The sequence below is a fragment of the Lasiosphaeria miniovina genome (genome assembly GCF_030549165.1).
Source record: "Lasiosphaeria miniovina strain SMH2392-1A chromosome Unknown B0T26scaffold_6, whole genome shotgun sequence".
Lineage (NCBI taxonomy): Eukaryota > Fungi > Ascomycota > Sordariomycetes > Sordariales > Lasiosphaeriaceae > Lasiosphaeria > Lasiosphaeria miniovina.
This window is the reverse complement of record NW_026848225.1, coordinates 1,321,175-1,338,481: the sequence shown is the minus strand read 5'-3', so window position 1 is coordinate 1,338,481 and position 17,307 is coordinate 1,321,175. Positions and strand designations below refer to the sequence as shown.

The 17,307-nt window shown below is 56.0% G+C and overlaps 8 protein-coding genes across 8 annotated transcripts; 3 read left to right on the top strand and 5 right to left on the bottom strand.

The window, feature by feature from the left end:
* Positions 1–99: 99 nt before the first annotated feature.
* B0T26DRAFT_742842 (uncharacterized protein) lies at positions 100–1,422 on the top strand (the record flags this gene model as incomplete). Its single annotated transcript, XM_060444175.1, has 4 exons — positions 100–318; positions 358–421; positions 486–730; positions 760–1,422. The coding sequence occupies 4 exons, from the start codon at positions 100–102 to the stop codon at positions 1,420–1,422; spliced, it is 1,191 nt and encodes a 396-aa protein (XP_060292676.1).
* Positions 1,423–4,476: 3,054 nt separating this feature from the next.
* On the bottom strand, positions 4,477–6,607 carry B0T26DRAFT_721302 (S-adenosyl-L-methionine-dependent methyltransferase). Its single transcript, XM_060442540.1, has 3 exons — positions 6,079–6,607; positions 5,968–6,016; positions 4,477–5,860 (listed from the first exon to the last, which is right to left on the bottom strand). The coding sequence occupies exons 1-3, from the start codon at positions 6,194–6,196 to the stop codon at positions 4,906–4,908; spliced, it is 1,122 nt and encodes a 373-aa protein (XP_060292675.1). The 5' UTR covers positions 6,197–6,607; the 3' UTR covers positions 4,477–4,905.
* Positions 6,608–7,271: 664 nt separating this feature from the next.
* On the bottom strand, positions 7,272–8,225 carry B0T26DRAFT_403660 (uncharacterized protein). The gene is made up of 2 exons (XM_060434826.1): positions 7,876–8,225; positions 7,272–7,554 (listed from the first exon to the last, which is right to left on the bottom strand). The coding sequence occupies exons 1-2, from the start codon at positions 8,068–8,070 to the stop codon at positions 7,414–7,416; spliced, it is 336 nt and encodes a 111-aa protein (XP_060292674.1). The 5' UTR covers positions 8,071–8,225; the 3' UTR covers positions 7,272–7,413.
* A 641-nt stretch (positions 8,226–8,866) lies between these two features.
* On the bottom strand, positions 8,867–9,253 carry B0T26DRAFT_678799 (uncharacterized protein; the record flags this gene model as incomplete). The annotated part of the gene is made up of 1 exon (XM_060440276.1): positions 8,867–9,253. The coding sequence occupies one exon, from the start codon at positions 9,251–9,253 to the stop codon at positions 8,867–8,869; it is 387 nt and encodes a 128-aa protein (XP_060292673.1).
* A 386-nt stretch (positions 9,254–9,639) lies between these two features.
* On the bottom strand, positions 9,640–10,910 carry B0T26DRAFT_721299 (uncharacterized protein). Its single transcript, XM_060442539.1, has one exon. It carries the CDS (start codon positions 10,613–10,615, stop codon positions 9,761–9,763), a length of 855 nt encoding a protein of 284 aa, XP_060292672.1. The 5' UTR covers positions 10,616–10,910; the 3' UTR covers positions 9,640–9,760.
* Positions 10,911–11,402: 492 nt separating this feature from the next.
* B0T26DRAFT_742839 (TAP-like protein-domain-containing protein) lies at positions 11,403–14,380 on the top strand (the record flags this gene model as incomplete). The annotated part of the gene is made up of 4 exons (XM_060444174.1): positions 11,403–11,406; positions 12,368–13,133; positions 13,191–13,236; positions 13,436–14,380. The coding sequence occupies 4 exons, from the start codon at positions 11,403–11,405 to the stop codon at positions 14,378–14,380; spliced, it is 1,761 nt and encodes a 586-aa protein (XP_060292671.1).
* A 210-nt stretch (positions 14,381–14,590) lies between these two features.
* Positions 14,591–15,501, bottom strand: B0T26DRAFT_721293 (uncharacterized protein). Its single transcript, XM_060442538.1, has one exon. The coding sequence runs from the start codon at positions 15,403–15,405 to the stop codon at positions 14,662–14,664; it is 744 nt and encodes a 247-aa protein (XP_060292670.1). The 5' UTR covers positions 15,406–15,501; the 3' UTR covers positions 14,591–14,661.
* A 741-nt stretch (positions 15,502–16,242) lies between these two features.
* Positions 16,243–17,071, top strand: B0T26DRAFT_742837 (uncharacterized protein; the record flags this gene model as incomplete). The annotated part of the gene is made up of 3 exons (XM_060444173.1): positions 16,243–16,486; positions 16,540–16,822; positions 16,897–17,071. The coding sequence occupies 3 exons, from the start codon at positions 16,243–16,245 to the stop codon at positions 17,069–17,071; spliced, it is 702 nt and encodes a 233-aa protein (XP_060292669.1).
* Positions 17,072–17,307: the final 236 nt, after the last annotated feature.

Sequence of the window (17,307 nt, the reverse complement as noted above, 5' to 3'; positions counted from 1 at the left end):
CAAAGTGCTCCTGGGTCGTCCTATTTGAGAAGAATAAGGACTTCGTCGGATGAGAATCGATTCTGACAAGGCTTCTCGAGAGCGTTCCGCCCCTTGCAGATGAGGACAGATGCCAACGTCATCGACGGTCTCGGAGGCATCGGGAAGACACAGATTGCTCTTGAAACCGCCTTCCGGGTCCGCAAGAAGTACCAAGACTGCTCCGTTTTCTGGGCTCCAGCGGTAAACGCGACCAGTTTTGAGAATGCCTACAGGACGATCGGTCGACAACTTCAAGTTCCCGGGATCGACGAGGACACGGCCGACGCCAAGACACTCGTCAAGGCTGCATTGAGCCGCAAAGATGCTGGCACCTAGCTCCTAGTTGTCGATAACGCCAACGACACGAAGCTTCTCTTTGATGATATGCATCTGGCCGACTGTCTCCCATTCAGCACCAGAGGCTCTATTCTGTTCACAACGCGAATCACCATATCGTGTCGAAGCTCTCACACTTCTCAAAATGCACCTACAGGAACATCAGGTACACGATTCCGAACGTACAATGAAGCTGCTCGAATTCCTCACATATCTACCCCTGGCCATACGGCAGGCATCTGCATTTATGGCCAAGAATCAGATCTCAACTACAGAGTACCTCAAGCTCTATTTATCAAGTGATGAGGCGATGATCAATCTACTAAGCAAGGATTTCGATGATCTACATCGCTATGATGACAGCCAATATCCAGTTGCTACGACGTGGCTATTTCGTTCCAGCACATTTCACAGCACTACCCCCTGGCAGCAGACTACCTGAGATTCATGTGCTTCCTAGTTGAAAAGGACATTCCGCAGTCTTTACTGCCGCCGGCACCAAGTGACACAGAGGCAGTAGAGGCAATCGGCAATCTCAAAGCATACGCATTCGTCACTCAGCGTCAAGAGCAAGAGCAAGAGCAAAATGCATACGACATGCACCGGCTAGTTCAACTGTCCATGTTGAACTGGCTGGCGCAGGAAGGGAAGCGAGAAGAATGGGCCACCAAGGCGCTGCAACAGCTTGAAAAGGTCTTTCCGGATCCCGAACATGAGAATAGAAGCGTGTGGATAAGATATCTTCCACGTAGCTTGAAAGTGCTGAAGTCAGGAGGTAATTCGACGGATGAGATTGTTGAATCAAGCCTTCTTTTCAAAGCGGCGAAAAGTAGTTCTACACTAGGCAACTACAGCGGGGCCGAGCGGCTGTACCGGCAGACGCTGGCGCTACAGACCAAAGTACTAGGCTCTGAGGATCCAGATACGCTCCGTACGATGAATAACCTAACGAATACGGTTAACTATCAAGGCAACTACAACGAGGCCGAGCAGCTATACCGGCAGACGCTGGCGCTACAGACTAAAGTACTAGGCTCTGAGCATCTCGAGACGCTCTGTACATAACCTAGCGAATACGGTTCGCAATCAAGGCAACCACAACGAGGCCGAGCAGCTATTCCGGCAGGCGCTGGCGCTACAGACCAAAGTGCTAGGCTCTGAGCATCCCGATGCGCTCTGTACGATATATAACCTAGCGATTACGGTTATCTATGAAGGCAACTACAACGAGGCCGAGTAGCTGTTCCGGCAGACGCTGGCGCGACCAAAGTACTAGGCTCTGAGCATCCCGATACACTCTGTACGATATATAACCTAGCGATTACGGTTAACTATCAAGGCAACTACAACGAGGCCGAGCAGCTGTTCTGTTACGATCCCGGTTCAAAGGCGCAGAGGGCGTTGTCCCGCCCGCTGCAGATTGGCTGGAGCGGCATTCAGGGCAGGGCCCTAGGCAGGAAGGATGCGGCCAATCAGGTAGTGCTCTGTACGGTTAGTTGCCAAGACCTAGGAGAGCGCACGGAGCAGGGCGATTAGTGGGGCCCATGGCGATCTGTTGGCAGATCGCCCCGGGGCCCACAGAGCGCAAAGAAGGGACTCTGATTGGTTGCTCGTAGTTCTACATAGGAGTTGGCAGCACGCTCTCTCTGGGAGAACGGTTCTGCAGCTATCAATGCATCTGGTACACATAGGTTGTGTGTTGAAAGCCCGTCTTTCGCAATCTGTGCACGATACTCCTTGCCTCCTGTCATCTCCTACCTGCCGTCCAGACCCCCACAATCCTAGGCCGGCCCTAGCTCCGTGGACCTGTTGTCCAGATTGTAACAGTAGTTTATGATATCTCCGCGCCAGAGTTCGCGTCCGGCCTATCGTACGTAGCAGTTTCCAGGTTCAAGACCTTGGATAGCCTAATGTTTGAGTCGCCGTTTGATCGGAGTAGGATATACCGCGAAGTGCCGGTACAGAGCATACAATTGAAGATAGCGGATTACGAGGCAAAGAAGTTGCAGCTATTAGATCTATAGGAAGATAAGGTTGACTCGAGCGATATGAGCGGGTATGTAACTAATAGCTCCATTGTATAGATATAAGATTTAGTTACGTAGGTTTAGCCGTCGTTATAAGAAAAGATCTCTAGAGCATCGGAGTTGTTGGCCTCCGGGCAGGATATTGTCGCTTCGCTTGCTCTCTACGTTATCTAAATAAGCTAACTATCGCGCTCTAAATTGCCAGGAGCGAGAGAGAGGAAGGAAGCGTCCCGTAGCGCAGCGAAGGGTCACGCGACTGACGAACGAAGCGACGCCAGCAATTTTAGTTATAAAAGCGTAAAGGCCGGTATTTATTAGTGCATTAATTTGGCTTTGAAATTGTTGAATAAGAATGTAATTGAGCTAGGTAGAAGCTTCTTACTATTTCCTTATTTTGGTCTAGATTCCTCAGTAACTAATTATCTTTCAAAGGTAATAAAGTAACGTATTATCACGAAAGGTAGAAAGGTAATAAACAGGGCTATAGTTACCCCTATTTATATTGCGGGATACTAAGCTGAAGAAGAAGAGAGGAAAGATGTTAGATGGAAGGTTCCAGACGCTGCCTGAACCAAGATCACGTAACGTTGCCACTGCAGTCGTTAGGAGTGGCAAATACACAAAGGTACAACATTAGCAACTAGAGAGAAAGACTTCAGATAAGGAAGCAATAGGAATAACGATTTCGTGTCTCTTTATCAATAGGCAAATCCCTCTGGTCACAACTGATGCAGAGAATGGCACCAAATGTCTGGAGGTTGCGGCGCAGGCAGCAGGTTGCGATGCCCACGAGCTCAGAGCAAATCGAATCTATCTACGAGTCCCTCGCAGTCGTCTCCTCTCTAAGACACATGGTCTTTTCCATCGGCTTTGCGTACAAGACGACTGCCGCACATCTTTGGCAAAGGTCGAAGAATCCAAGGCAAGGATTTAGGGTCTTGTATTCGAGGTCTACCACTACGGCCCCTTCTAGCTGCAAACTAACTTATTTTAGGTGGCAACAGGTGGCAATAGAGGCACAAATCACGCGTGTGCTGCCGTGTCTTTGTTCTTCCAAAGTTCCTGTATCGCAATCACGCCGTACGCGCCGCTCCCGTAGAGCGCAGTATTGACCCTGGTGAGCGTCTTGGCGACGTTCCAATATAGTATTTTTATTTGCATTACTGGGTGGTGGGGGTGGGGGGCGCTGCTGCTGCGCTCCGCCTCGGCCGCGTTGTTGTTCGGTCTGTACATGTACTGTAGTAAGCTTTCGCCGCCGCGGAAACTTCCGGCCAACCGGTTGCCACCGAAGCACGGAAGGCTTCGAAGAGGATCTGCTTGTCTGCTCCTGGACTTCCGCTTCCCTCCGTGGGCTCGGCGCCGACGCTGCGCGTGTTGTTGTTCTGCGGTGAAACAGTGGGCCCGCGGACCGTACCCCAACTGCGTGGTCCTGGTCGCGCGAAAACCCACGGTCGTGGCTTAAAATCTCTGCATTTGCGGTATTTCTATCACCATGGCCTGCGCTTGAGTAATTGAAGGCGTAGAGCACGATAATGATATTTTTGTTCGTTTTAGATGCGATTTGTGGGAGTGGACAATGTGTGCATTGGCTGACTAACTCGTGGAGGAAATCTCCCTACTAAATATGCGGGCGAAATCCCGGGCGGGGCTAATGCCGTGCCCAGTAATGTGCAGGGCAACCCGCCAGGTTCCAAAATTATTATTAAGTGAAATTAAGAAAGTTTATATCCAAGTCGACAAGAAGATAGGCGGACCTTACCGGGGGGGAGGAGTTTTCGGGTTTTTAGAGAAGGTTTTTTTTTGCGTCTTGGCTATGAACGATAAAAAGTTCGCAGCCTGCATCGTTACCAGAAGTTTGGTTTCCTACCATAGAGGGCATTGGGCGATCACTCATTAAGGGCTAAGTGGGCCTAGTATACTGTGTACACTATATGGGTACTGTCAATATAGAGAAGACATACGCGCCACCCGACATGTACTTAATAAGGCGGCCTGGACTACTGAAAACTGAGGCCACGCGCTCGCCAAAAACAGCAGCCCAAACCGCGGCTCATGCTGTCCCTTTGGAATAACAACGCGGTCAGCGGCATATTTACTGTGCTAGGCATAGGCCAAGCCTGGCCCAGCTGGGTCCACCAGTTGGCCCCTGCGTATCCACCCTATCAGCACCACATAGATTTCCCGCCCACGGACAGATAGCGTTAGGCTCCTTAAGCCATTCATCATCTTTCTGCATTGCTGCACCCTCGCATATTTACCTTGTGGGGATCGGACGAACTCAAAAGTTTTCCGGCGCCTGTGGTCGTATACGATGTGATAGTTGTGAATGTATTCTAGGTAATCAAGCTTGAATGGTCAAGGTCCTAATTAGATCGCACCTAGCTTCCTAATACGCAATTGTTGGTCCGACCGATGTCACCACTATTTACCATTATCATACTCCGGGCTCATTCTTGACATTTTAGGAAATATACGGCAGTAATTCTCTGTACATAGGCCACAGAAGCTTCACTCACACGGCTCACGCCCCCCGCCGCTCCAGCCGGATGTACGTGTACCAGATCTGCACCTTCATGTCGGCGAACTTCTCGACACACTCATCAATCGCAACGCGCGTGAACTCTTCCAGAAAAGCGTTCTCGCCATGCCACTCGGGCCCGCGGCACTTGCGCAGCGTGTCGGCCCAGAACCAGCCCGACGCCGCGACGAGATTGACCACTACGGCCTCGGCGTACGCGCGCACCGCCTCCTTTCTCCCCGCCTCATCCTGCCCCGCCTCCGCCCTCCCCAGCGCCGCCTGGTACGGCTCCCAGGCCGGGTGCACGACGAGGCGCGGCTGCAGGGAATCGACGCGCCACAGGGCGGCGACGGCCGGGTCGGCGAGCGCGGCGCGCGCCTCGCCCGGCGACCGCTCGTGGCTCGGGAACAGCGCGAACTGCATCAGCTCGCCCAGCGCCAGCTGCCCGCCGCCGACCATGCGCATCAGCGCCGTCTGCAGCGGCATGAAGCCCGTCGTCGACGGCGGCATGTCTGTCTCACCGTCGCCCTCGGGCGCCGTCCCGCCTAGCGCCACCACTAGGTGCCCGCCCGACCGGATCTCGGCCGCGCGCAGCTGTAGGAGGTGTACTAGGTCCGCGTGCGCGGCGCTGGCGAAGGCGGCCTGGCGCGCCGCGGCGAACTCGGCGGGCGCGGCTGTCGCCGGCAGCGCCACGGTGGGCTGGTGCGACAGGTAGTTGAACGACGACCACGACACGCCCAGGTCGACGGATGCTGTGGGAACGACCTGCTGGAAGAAGCCCACGGGCACCATGCTGGCGTGCGCGGTGATGTTGCGCTCCGCGGGCGCAAGCGTCGGCAGGCTCGCGCTGATAGTCTTGGCGAGCGTGCTGAAGTCGTTAAAGGGCGTGTCTTCGAACACGAGGCTCGCGGTGGCGCCGGCGGGCAGTGACGCGAGGACCGCCTTGAGCGGCTCCGTTCTGTTGTGTTGGGGCTGACGTGTTAGCGCTTACTGCTTCGTATTCAAGAGTCCGAGCGCCGTTTCTTTGGAAGAAGAGGTGAGGGGAAGTGGTAGCTGTCTACGCACGAGTTGGCACCTTGGGCGCAGCCGTAGTCGACAATGGTCAGGGATTTCTCTAGGACGGTCTGTTAGTTGTCGTTGATGTGCGATGCGCGACTCCGAGGCTGGGGCTCTTACTGTCTGGGTATGCCGGCAGGATGTCGAGCGCGCCCTTCACGGCGGCGTTCTGGATGAAGCAGTTCTCGTTGTAGTAGCCGTCTCGCATCGCGATGCGTGTTTCCGAGGTCGAGGCCATCTTGGATGCGGGATCTGGTGCACGAGGATGTTGGATCTTTGCCTGGTTGAAGGATGGCCGCAGGAGGTGGGGGAAAATGGCCTTGGGTGAGATTGTGTTCAAAGACGAGCATTACGCCAACGTCGTTGGAGGGGAGTCAGCGCTCTTAAATAAGACCTTTTCATAATCCTAGCCGATTTCACCGCTCGACTTGGCCAATAGAGTGGCAGGTACGTGGCCTGGAACTGCGCACACGACCGGTCTGGGAGCCAACAGTCTTGGGAGTCAACAGTCTTGGGAGCCAACAGTCTTGGGAGCCAACCGAGTTGGGTAAATCCCAAACCCCGCCGCTCGACCCTTGTTGCCGAGTGAACTTGGTGGCAGGAAGGGAATCCCAACCAGGCCCGTCGTTGGCATCATACCTTGTTGGTGGCACAATCCGTCAGCAGCTCCTTGTCAGCTCCGCATCTACTCGCATAATAATACTAGACTAGTGCTAGCCGGGAGGAATGCCACGACACGCTCGAATGCTACCTCGAATACGAATGCCGACCGATTGCCGGCAGTTACCAAATGTCTTGTCATTTGCTAGTTACCAAATGCCTTGTCATTTGTTAGTTACCAAATGCCTTGTCGTTTGTTAGCTACCAAATGCCTTGTCGTTTGTTAGTACCAAATGCCTTGTCATTTGTTGTCGGGGACCCTGCCAAGTATTTGATGCTCTCACATCACAGATGACTTCAAGTTGTTCGCCCTGTGCTCATGTCACGCCCCCAAAGTTTAGCCATCTCGGTCGCTTTCCTTGCCAAGGCGTCTCTAATTGTAGATAGGGTACTACTTAAAGTGTCTAGTTTCAATCTAGAGCCGGAAAGTGTGTAATTTTTCTAGCGATCAAGTCAATGGGGACTTAGTCTTGCCATGTTGGATTGCTACCTTGATCGAGTCTAGGACTCTAGAATGATCAAGATGGTGATGATCAAGATGATGATGATCAAGATGATGATCAAGATGGTGATGGTTCGCCGTGCATCAAAGCTAACAAGTAGACTAGACGGACTTGGCGGCGGCGAGCCACTCATCGCGCACTGAAACCTAACAGCTGGTACCTAGGCATCTTCAAACACGAGCCAGCCCCCATCCCGCTTTGAGAATTGGCTAGAAAAAATTGTTGCGTCCCGGCTACTGCTTGGCTTGTTGCCAGCGAGTTTCTCCCCTCCCTTAGTTTCTCGTTTAAGCCGCTAGAAGATTACAACATCCCCGATCGGCCATTTCTCTGCCATAACCTCCTTGTACGCATCTTCCATCAACTCAACTGCCTCTTTTTGCCATGTATTTGAATAGGAGTAGTGGGAAGCCTTGAGGTCTAAAGTCCCCACCTCCTGTAGAGGGCTATTAGCTTGCCCTTCTTGCCTTTCACTTGCTTTAGTTGCTCTAGCATAAGTAGATACGTAATTTCTTGATCCCGCCAGCCCTGTCCTTTCGCGATCTGAACCAGCGCAAACTTGGTGCTGTCCCTCGGCACAGTAGCAGAGCAGCTTGAAACGCTGGTATAATCACCCGTTGACGTGCTTGACAACTTGGAGCTGGCGCTTGGCGTGTGCTTCCACGAGGGTGTACCAGGTCGAATAAGTACCCCGAGGGACATGAGAACGCCGAAGAACAACATTCTTTATTCTTTTGAAAAGGGAATTGTCAGATACCTTTATAGATCCCTTCCCCTTGAGAACGAACGCAGCTCGGCAGTTCCAGACCATGCGCCCTGTGGTGTGGTGTAACACAGCAGCCGTATGGATAGCAGCTCCTCCTGAAACGTCCACGCTCGGCTCCGCCATCGTGACCAATGTTCCTGATGGGAGACCAAAAGGGTGGAGATCCTTCGTTATGCATCTCCCCATAACTACCACCCGCAATGTGGTCTCGTCGGAGACTGACGTCCTATGGATGAAAAATCAAATTGGCCCGAGATAGAGTTTGCACTCGCGATTCGGATCGAAACTATGCCGGGATTGGTTGGCCCAGGAATACTCAGCATGAAATTCCCATATCAGAGCGCAGGGCTCACACCCTGCTATTCCCGCCTCTTGTAGAGCCGCTACGCTGCTGTGATGGGGTTGGAAGCGAGGGGTGTCGATGTAAGGCTCGGGGTTCAGCCACCGTTTTTCCCCTTGTTCAAGGCCTGAAAACTCCCTGGACTCGGTAAATGCCTTCACAAGGCTGCGGACGCCGATGCCTCGACAGTCTTGGCATAGTTGAACCATCTTCGTTTTGAGTTGAATGACAATGACCGACCCGGCGAAAGAAGAGCTGTTATGGGACAAGATGCGACATGCAAGATAGACGTCAAGCTAATGATTTTAGTGTTGAACCGGTGGATGTGCATTGCGGCGGCTATCCTCGGACCTCGATGCCCCCGCTCGCCTCTTCTACCGCAACATGAGTGGAGTACCAAATTGCTGAGATGACCATTCATTCTCTCACATCTGTTCGTGAAAACCACCCACACCATCCCGCACCCACACCATCCCTACACCCACCTAAAATGCAGAACCGCTTACAACCCCCTATCCCCCCCCCCCCCCCCCCCTCAATCACCTCCAGCCAATCAAACCCTCCCGGCCCTCTCCGACCCCCTCCGACCCGTCGCGGTAATAGTATCCACCAGCCGTGAATCGGGATCAAAACCCCCAGTCCTCACATCCCCGAGCCCCACGGCCCCACCTGCCCCAGCGACGACGTGCGCCGCGGAACCTCGGGCACAAACTGCACACCCCGCGGCAGCAGCCGCCTTCTGCGGCGCTTCCCGGCGGACTCTGATCCAGCCAGCGGGGCTGCCGGCAGGTCAGCGCCGCTGGCAGGCGCCGGACCGTGGATGTGGTCGGCGGAGTTTTGGTTTTGGCGGATGACGGGAGAGGAGATGCTGGACGCCTGGGGTGGCGCGGAGTCGCGGGAGGGGTGCGACTGCGGCATGGGTAGGGCGAGGGAGACGACGAGGATTGCCAGGCCGATGAGGCAGATGGTTGCGGGTGAGATGGGAAGGGTTGCGGGTGAGATGGGAAGGATTGCGGTTGGGTCGGTCATTGTGCGTCTTTGAGGGGTTGGACGCCCGTTTTGTTGTTGTTTCGAACTGTTTGAGACCTAATATTGTGGCGTGCGTTCTGGGGATTTTATGTCGTCCGTTTGTTCCATCGACCAACGGCCGATAATCATGTTTTATGTTTTCACGTGGCATTTTGCGGACATCTAGCGCTGACACGGGAAAGGCCGGAATTGCGATGTGCGGTGCGACCGTTGGCAGCTCGACGCGAGGCTGGAAACTCGACGCCAAAAGGAAGACTAGAAACCGCAAACAGCATGGCAGGTACGCTAAAGAAGGCTTGTAGCGTGACCGTTCCGCTAAGATGCGAATTCTCGAGCCGCGCGGCGAGTTAGTGCCTACTAGTGCTTTAGAGACTGTGCTGGCGCTAGCCCGGCGACTATGCTGGCGCTGCCCGGCGACTGTGCTAGCGCTGCCCGGCGACTGTGCTGGCGCTGCCCGGCGACTGTGCTAGCGCTAGCCCGGCGTTTCCATTTGTCTCTCCCACCAAGTTAATCTCTTTTCTGCTGCCTCAGCCTCAGCACGTCCGTGTTCTGAACCACGGCGGCGGCCATGTTGCGCGCGTCGTACAGGCCCTCTCTTCTACGGCACTGCAGCAGCAGGTCGACAGCTTGCGTGGACACGGCCTCGTCGGCGCAGTTGGCGGCGAGGAAGGCGAGCGGCGCGACAATGCCAGTCTCGGCGGAAAAGAAACGGCGGCTGGACTCACTCCCTGATTGATTATTTTGATCATGGCTCTTGTCGAGATCCACAGTGGCCCGCGCCAGGCGGATGACGTCTCGAGCGGTCGGGTTCGGCACGGCGATGAAGACGGCCTCGTCGTCGGGCAGCCGTGACAGGAGCAGCATCTGCGAGGTGTGGTGGTGGATGAGCAGCGTCTGCACGCCGCAGAGAAATGCGGATGCTGCCGATGGCTTGCTTGTGTCGGAAACGAGCCGTTCGAACCGCCGCTCCCAGACGCCGAGCTCCTTGAGCAGTTGCTTCTTTTCTTCCAAGATGGCCGGAGGGAGAATAGCATTACACGCGCCGGGTTTAGCAGAAAACTCGACGTTTTCAGACAGCAAATGAAACATCCAGTTCTGCAGTCTTGTCGAGTCGAGGTGTGCGTCGTCAAGCCCGGAAAAGGCATGCTCTTCCTCGCCACCACGGATGGCCATGGCCCTTTCCTCGCTCGAGACAAGCGCTAGTAGCGGGATGCGCCCGCCGTCAAAGAAACTGGCCTGTAGGTCGAGCCTCGCGAGGACGTCCAACATGTCCGCCAGGATAAAATCGTCTCTTCGATTGGCTATCCGCCGGTTGTTTTTTCTGGAGGAGAAGACGCGCAGTCCACTGTCGAGATGTCGCATGGCCGCCTTGCTGTTGCCGAGCGTGCTCTCGAAGCAGTAGAACAAGGTGCAGCAAATCAACGCCCCCCTTACCACCTCTTCGCCCTCGCCCTCGCCCTCGCCCTCGCATTCGACCCCCGGACTCTTACTGAGCGTGTCGATGCGCCTTTGCAGCGCACGAAGCGCCGTCCCGTACCGCGTCAAGGTCGAGGCCTTGACACCAGCAGCGGTCGCACTTCTCTCCGTCCCCGAGTAGTCGCTGGTATGGTGATGATGATGATGATGATGATGATGAGGATGATGATGATGAGGATGATGATGATGAGGAGGAGGAGGATGATGATGATGATGATGATGGTGGTGGTGATGCTGATGGTGATCCGAAGAAGCATCGACTTGAGCCAAGTCCATGTGCAGAGAACTCAGCGCCATGACCGCCTGGCGCACCACGGCATTGTGCTGGCTGGCCTGCAGCACCGTGGTGGACCAAAAGGTCTTTTTCAGAAATCCCGACACGTCGGCCGCGCCCTGCACGCAGAAGAACTGCAGCAGCTGGCGGTCCTTTTGGCTTCCGGGCACGCGGAACGGGATGCAGTAGGACGCAATACTACTACTACTTTTACTCGTCGTCAAGTGGCTGCTGCTGATTGGGACACATGTCCGCCCCGTCCGGACGCATCCCAGACAGTCTGGCTTGGTCTCGTCGCACTTTACTCGTCGTGTGCTAGTGGGCGCGTGTCAGTGCCATTTGCCACTATTTTTGCCACTCTTCCAACACCAGCGGTCCTGATCAGTCGGATGCAACGGCATGGGTTTGGAATCGGGGCCCGCCCAGAACCGGTCCGTAGGACCCCAGGGAGGGTTTAATGCTAAAAGCTTACCGGCAGGTCCGGCAGCCTGTCTTTGATCGAGGGGTACTCAGTCTCGCCATTCTTGGGTGCACGAGCGGAGCGTAAATTGTTGACACTTTGAATCAATGCTAGCTAAAGCTTGCCCAGGAAGGAGGCTGGGTCCGTCGTCTAATTTACGTTGCCCTCGGCTGCGGCCCTACCTCACCTAGGGGCCGCGTAACTGCTGCGGCTGAGCGGCGCAATCCTACGGATGGATACTCGTCTCGAAACGGCAACCGGGTACGGGCAGGGCTGACTGTTGCAAAAGGATTGTCAAATAGACGACGAGCCAATCAGCAACCCCTATTCCCACCCCAGCCCCTGAGCCGTTATTTTGGTTCCTCTGGGCTTGGCGGTACCCAAGACCTTGCTTTTACTCGGAATTTGTTCCAGAACTGCCGTACCCTCGGGTTTTTTTTTTGCTCGATTCTATATCAAAAAATAATTGGATGCATCCATGTTGTCAAGGCCTCGAAGCATCGAGCTAACGAGCTTTTTAGGGGCTGGGGTGTGCGCGTCCAAAGTCGTAGCATGCCAATGTCAAGGAAGGTGGATAATTTCTAGCTCGTGTTAGTAGAGCGCCATTCGGCCTTGCGTGTGTTTGTATGATTTGTGTAACCTGCTTTCTCAGCCTTTGAAGTTGCAGGGGGGTCGGTGGAGGGGGGTCCGGGGGGGGGGGGGGGTCAGGATGGATATAAATCACGACTACACTCAACTTTCCTGGTGCGCTTTCATCTTGTCTTGTTCATCAGTTTCTTTGTACACTTGGTCATTACACTAACTGCTGATTCTAGTCGCCACATCCCTGGATTTTCGACTCCTTGTTTCCGGCTGCCCACTATGCGGACATCATCCTCCACGTCTACAGCCTGGCTCCTTACAGGGCTCCTGGCAGCGGAGAGCAGCTCGGCCTTTGTCCGGCAACAGCACCATAGGAGACAGTTTGTAGTCGACTTCAACTGGACTTCGATTGTTCCATCGCAGGACTTGCAGTACCACGCCTGCTACAATGGCTACAAATGTGCCCGCCTCCAGGTTCCTCTCGACTGGGCCAAGGCCGCCGCCGCGGCACCATTTCGGGCCTGTGGGGGCAATAACAATAGCTCGTCCTCTTCCGACTCGTGGGCAGCCATTGCCATCATCACTCTCCCGGCAACGGTCCCCGACACGGACCCGTCCTTTGGCGGCACCGTGCTCATCAACCCGGGGGGGCCCGGCGGCTCTGGCACGGGAATGGCCCTCGATTCCGGAGTCTACCTGCGCGGCATCCTCGACGCGGAAGACCGGCACTACGAAATCCTCGGCTTCGACCCGCGCGGCACGGCGCTCAGCACGCCCAGCGCAGAGTGCTACAGCGACAGCAACGGCGTCAACCGCCTGGCCGACGCCGTCCAGCAGGGCGGCATGCCTCCGGTGACTGCCGGCAACGTCGGCTTGAACCTGCACTTCCAGGCCGCCAAGGGCGGGAGCAGCGTCTGTGCCGAACACGAAGCCGCCGCCGGACCGGCCAGCATCTTTTCCCACATGTCCACGGCTTCGGTTGCACGCGACATGCTGGAGATTGTGGAGCGCGCCGAGGCACTGAGGAGTCCAGGTTCTGGCTGCCGAAATCAGACCAAACCCGCTCGTCTCCAGTACCTGGGGTTTTCGTATGGGACCTTCTTGGGAAACACGTTTGCTTCCATGTTTCCGGACCGCGTCGAGAGGATGGTTCTTGACGGCATTGTTGATGCCCAAGATTTTCTCAGCGGCGTAAGTCTTCTAGTATTCCCTTAAGGGGCAGCCTTGTGAAGGCGTGAGAAGCCGTGAGAAGCAGTGGGGAGCCGTGAGAAGCCGTGAGAAGCCGTGAGAAGCCGTGAGAAGCCGTGAGAAGCCGTGAGAAGCTGTGGGAAGCCGTGGAAAGCTGTGGAAGCCGTGGAAAGGAGTCATTAATTAACCCTATTTTTTGCAGAGCTTATTCCAAAACTTGAACGATGCCGAGGTGGTTGTCGACCGCTTCTACCAGACCTGCTTCCAAGCAGGCTCCAGCGCATGCCCGCTTCGCCAAGAGGCCGACATGAGCGCCGCAGACATTCGAAGCCGCGTCGACGCTTACATCCACTCTCTCGAAGTCGAGCCCCTCTCGGCCGTGTTCGACGGCCGGACCCGGCTCGTGACGTCGCTCGTCGTGCGCGACGCAATCCGCGCCATGCTGTACACGCCCATCTGTTCGTACGCAAACTTCGCCGCCGCGCTGGCTGGCTCTATGCTCGCGGGGAACCACACGCTGCTCCTCGGCGGCGGCAACTTCTGCCAACCACCGCCCCTAAACCACACCGAGGTTGGCGGTTACGCGTGGGCCGACGAGGCCGCCATGGGGGTGCTCTGCGGCGACTCGGCCTCCGCCGCAGGCCGTCGCGACAACGCCTCCTTCGCCACCGACATCGTCAGCTTCCTGGTCAAGCAGTCGCCCACCGTCGGCGAGTCGTGGCTGCGCCTCCCCGTGTCGTGCAGCGGGTGGACGTTTCAGCCGCCCTACACGTTCAGGGGCCCGTTTGGGAGTGCTGTCCCGTTTGGGAGTGCTGTCGGCAACGGCAGCAGCGGCGGCGGCGGCAACAACAGCAGCAGCAGCAGCAGTCCGATGCTGATGCTCTCGACCCGCCACGACCACGCCACGCCGCTGGCAAACGCCTACGCGCTGTCGCAGGCGTACGGTGGGTCGGCGGTCGTGGTCCAGGAATCCTTCGGACACACGGCCTTGCTAACGGCCACCAGCGACTGCACTGCGGGCATCGTGCGCGAGTACTTCAAGTCTGGCATGCTTCCGGCGAACGGTACGGTTTGTGAGCAGAACGCCGACTGTGAGCCGGCAATTCCGTTCAAGGCCTGCCCGGGCTTTAGCGAGTATGGCTTATAATTAGGGTGCGCTTGGTGTGTTCCTACGCATTAGAGAACGGATAGGTCATAATTAGAGGCCATGCCCGTGTCACCGGATTGCTCTTTGTTTCCAGTGAAAGGTGACACGATTTGCAAAAGAGTCGATATTCTATCCTGCGTTACTTTAGTTTAAGACCTTGTAGAAACTGCTAAATCATCGTAGTCTCGCATATCTGGAGAGCCTATCGCCTGCCCGTGATCCTAAGCTGTGTCCCGCTTCCCCTCCCTGTCATGACCGCCCGCGCGTAGCGTATTAGCGCGTCAAATCTGCGCGAGGCCGCCGTCGACGGCTACCTCGCTGGCGGTCATGAAGCTGCTGTCCTGCGACGCGAGAAAAGCTGCCACGGCCCCGATTTCCGCCGGATCGGCCATGCGCTGGAGCGGGCTGAGCGAGGCGAAGGCCTTCAAGCCCTCCTCGCCCAGCGCTTCCTTGGCGAGCTCGGTCGCCGTCGGGCCGGGCGACAGCACGTTTACCCGGATGCCAGTGCCCTTCAGGTCCTCGGCCCAGGTCCGCGCCAGGTTGCGCACGGCCGCCTTGCTCGCGGCGTAGAGGCCAAATGCCGAGGCGCCCGTGGTGCCGGCGCTCGATCCGGTCAGGATGATCGATCCGCCCTGGCCCATCAGCGGCAATGCCTTCTGGACCGTGAAGACGGAACCCTTCACGTTGGTGTCGAGGATTTCGTCGCAGTGCTCGACGGTGATCTTCCCGAGCGGAAGCTGGCTTCCTGTCCCGGCATTGGCGACCACGATGTCGACGGTTCCACGCTCGGCCTTCACCGCCGCGTAGAGTCGGTCGAGGTCGGCCAGGTTTGAGACCGAACCCTCCACCGCGCGGGCGTTGGGCCCGAGGTCGGCCAGAGCTGCGTCGAGCGCTTCCTGTCGGCGGCCGAAGATGAAGACGAAGGCGCCCTCCTCGACGAAGCGCTTTGCCGCTGCGCGGCCGATGCCGGTAGCGCCGCCCGTGATGACGGCCGTCTTTCCGTTCAGTCTAGTCATGTTGTGCATCTTGTGTTGGAGTTTGTTGCAGTTCGTCGCACGGAAGCTGAGAAGATGTTTACATCCGAGGGCAAGTATGCACTTCAAGACATTGCAAGATCATGGCTTTAAGGGCTGTTAAGCGCCACGAGAGATGCTTGGGTTACGGATCAATCTTCCCTGCCATGACAAATCAAGACGTGCAATCTGCGACCTCCTGATCTCGCTGGCATAATTATGTGATCAGGTACTTTCCGGCGCTGTTCGCGCTGCCTGCACGTTATGCTGAATACCTAGATGCCATTATAAATCATCAAGAAGCCGGGAAACCAGAATTGTTCTAATTTTCTACGGGACCGCCGCTCCTGTTGATTATAAATAGCACAGGCAGGGTTTGTCACCGGCCCGAATCATCTAACTGATTGATGCCACACCGAGGAGAAAGACAGGTGACGAGAAGAATCACGATTAGACCTGACAATTCGGGAACGAGCGAGCTGGTGTGCGGCCTGACCACCGCGCGGTATGTGGGTCTCTTGGGGCCTCCACCGCGCGGCTTGCAGCTCTTTGCCTTGACCTACAGCTACAACAAGAAGAAGAAACTAGAAACCCGTTGATCTCCGTATCGTGCAAGTAGAATGCGCCGCGGTAGGATTAGAAATCACTGCGCATTAGAAATCAAGCTTGCCAACCTTTTAGATGCCGGGCGAATATTTAGTAGGTTTATAAGGACACTTCATTAACGCTCGGCACAGCCCTCTCCGCCTCCCCGTACCCCTTGACAGGACATTCTTGTTCGACGACCTTCTTGTTTGAAGACCTTCTTGTTCGACGACACATACGCCTGACTCTTCTCCGTTCCGAATCATGCCCGGAACATCTCGCGTCATCCTCATCCTCGGCGCAGGGCCTGGTATCGGCCAGGGAGTCGCTCGGGCCTTTGCCTCGAGAGGCTACAAGGTTGCCATCGCTGCCCGGTCACTGAAGGAGGCAGACAGCACCGACGATCAGCTGAACATTACAAGCGACTTCAGCAACCCTGGCGACGTCGTCAATGCTTTTACGAGAGTGAAAAAGGTGCTGGGCATCCCAAGCGTCGTCGTTTACAACGGTAAGTCTCGGGACCAGGAGGACTCTGGCCGAATGCCCGCTGAGAGTTCGCAGCTAGCGCCTGGACGCCCTCTCTTGCCGACGACCCGTTCGCGATCCCGTTAGATGGTTTCAACCGGGACATGACCGTCAACGCCACCAGCGCCTTTGTCGCCGCGCAACAAGCCGTCCTCGGCTTCGCGGAGCTCCCTGCCGACGCGGCAAGGTCGTTCTTCTTCACGGGGAATATCCTGAACGTCACAGCCATCCCGAGTTTCATGTCCCCGGGCGCTGGCAAGTCGGCGTCCGCACACATGATGATGGCTGCTGCGGCTGCATACAAAGACCGAGGATTCAAGTATGCGTTGCCATCCCCGCCATCCCCGCCATCCTTGAATGCGTTGGTCGAAAGAACTGACGGTTTCTGATTAGGTTCTATTATGCTGACGAACGGAAGCCGGACGGCACGGCCGCTTTCAAGGTCGACGGAGACGCGCATGGGAAGCTCTTCTGGGAGCTCGCAGAGGCGGAGACGCAGGGCCCGTGGTTGCAGACCTTCGTCAAGGGCGTGGGATATAAGGACTTCGGCAGCCTATATCGATTGTAGTCCATGTCGCAGGTTAGCTTCTGGCAGGCCAACTTTGTCAAGGAAGGCGTCGAGGCCCAGGTATTGCAGCAAGACTAGCTTGTAGCAGGAGAGATATGGCCGTCCTCTCAAGCAGGAGTAACGACTATCGTCATTGTTCGATTGAACCCTACGCTTTCATGTCACTCCTCGATCAACGATCAACCGAGCTCTGGCTAGTGATTTGACTCTGTCCATTCGGCTGCTGACGGAGGCGA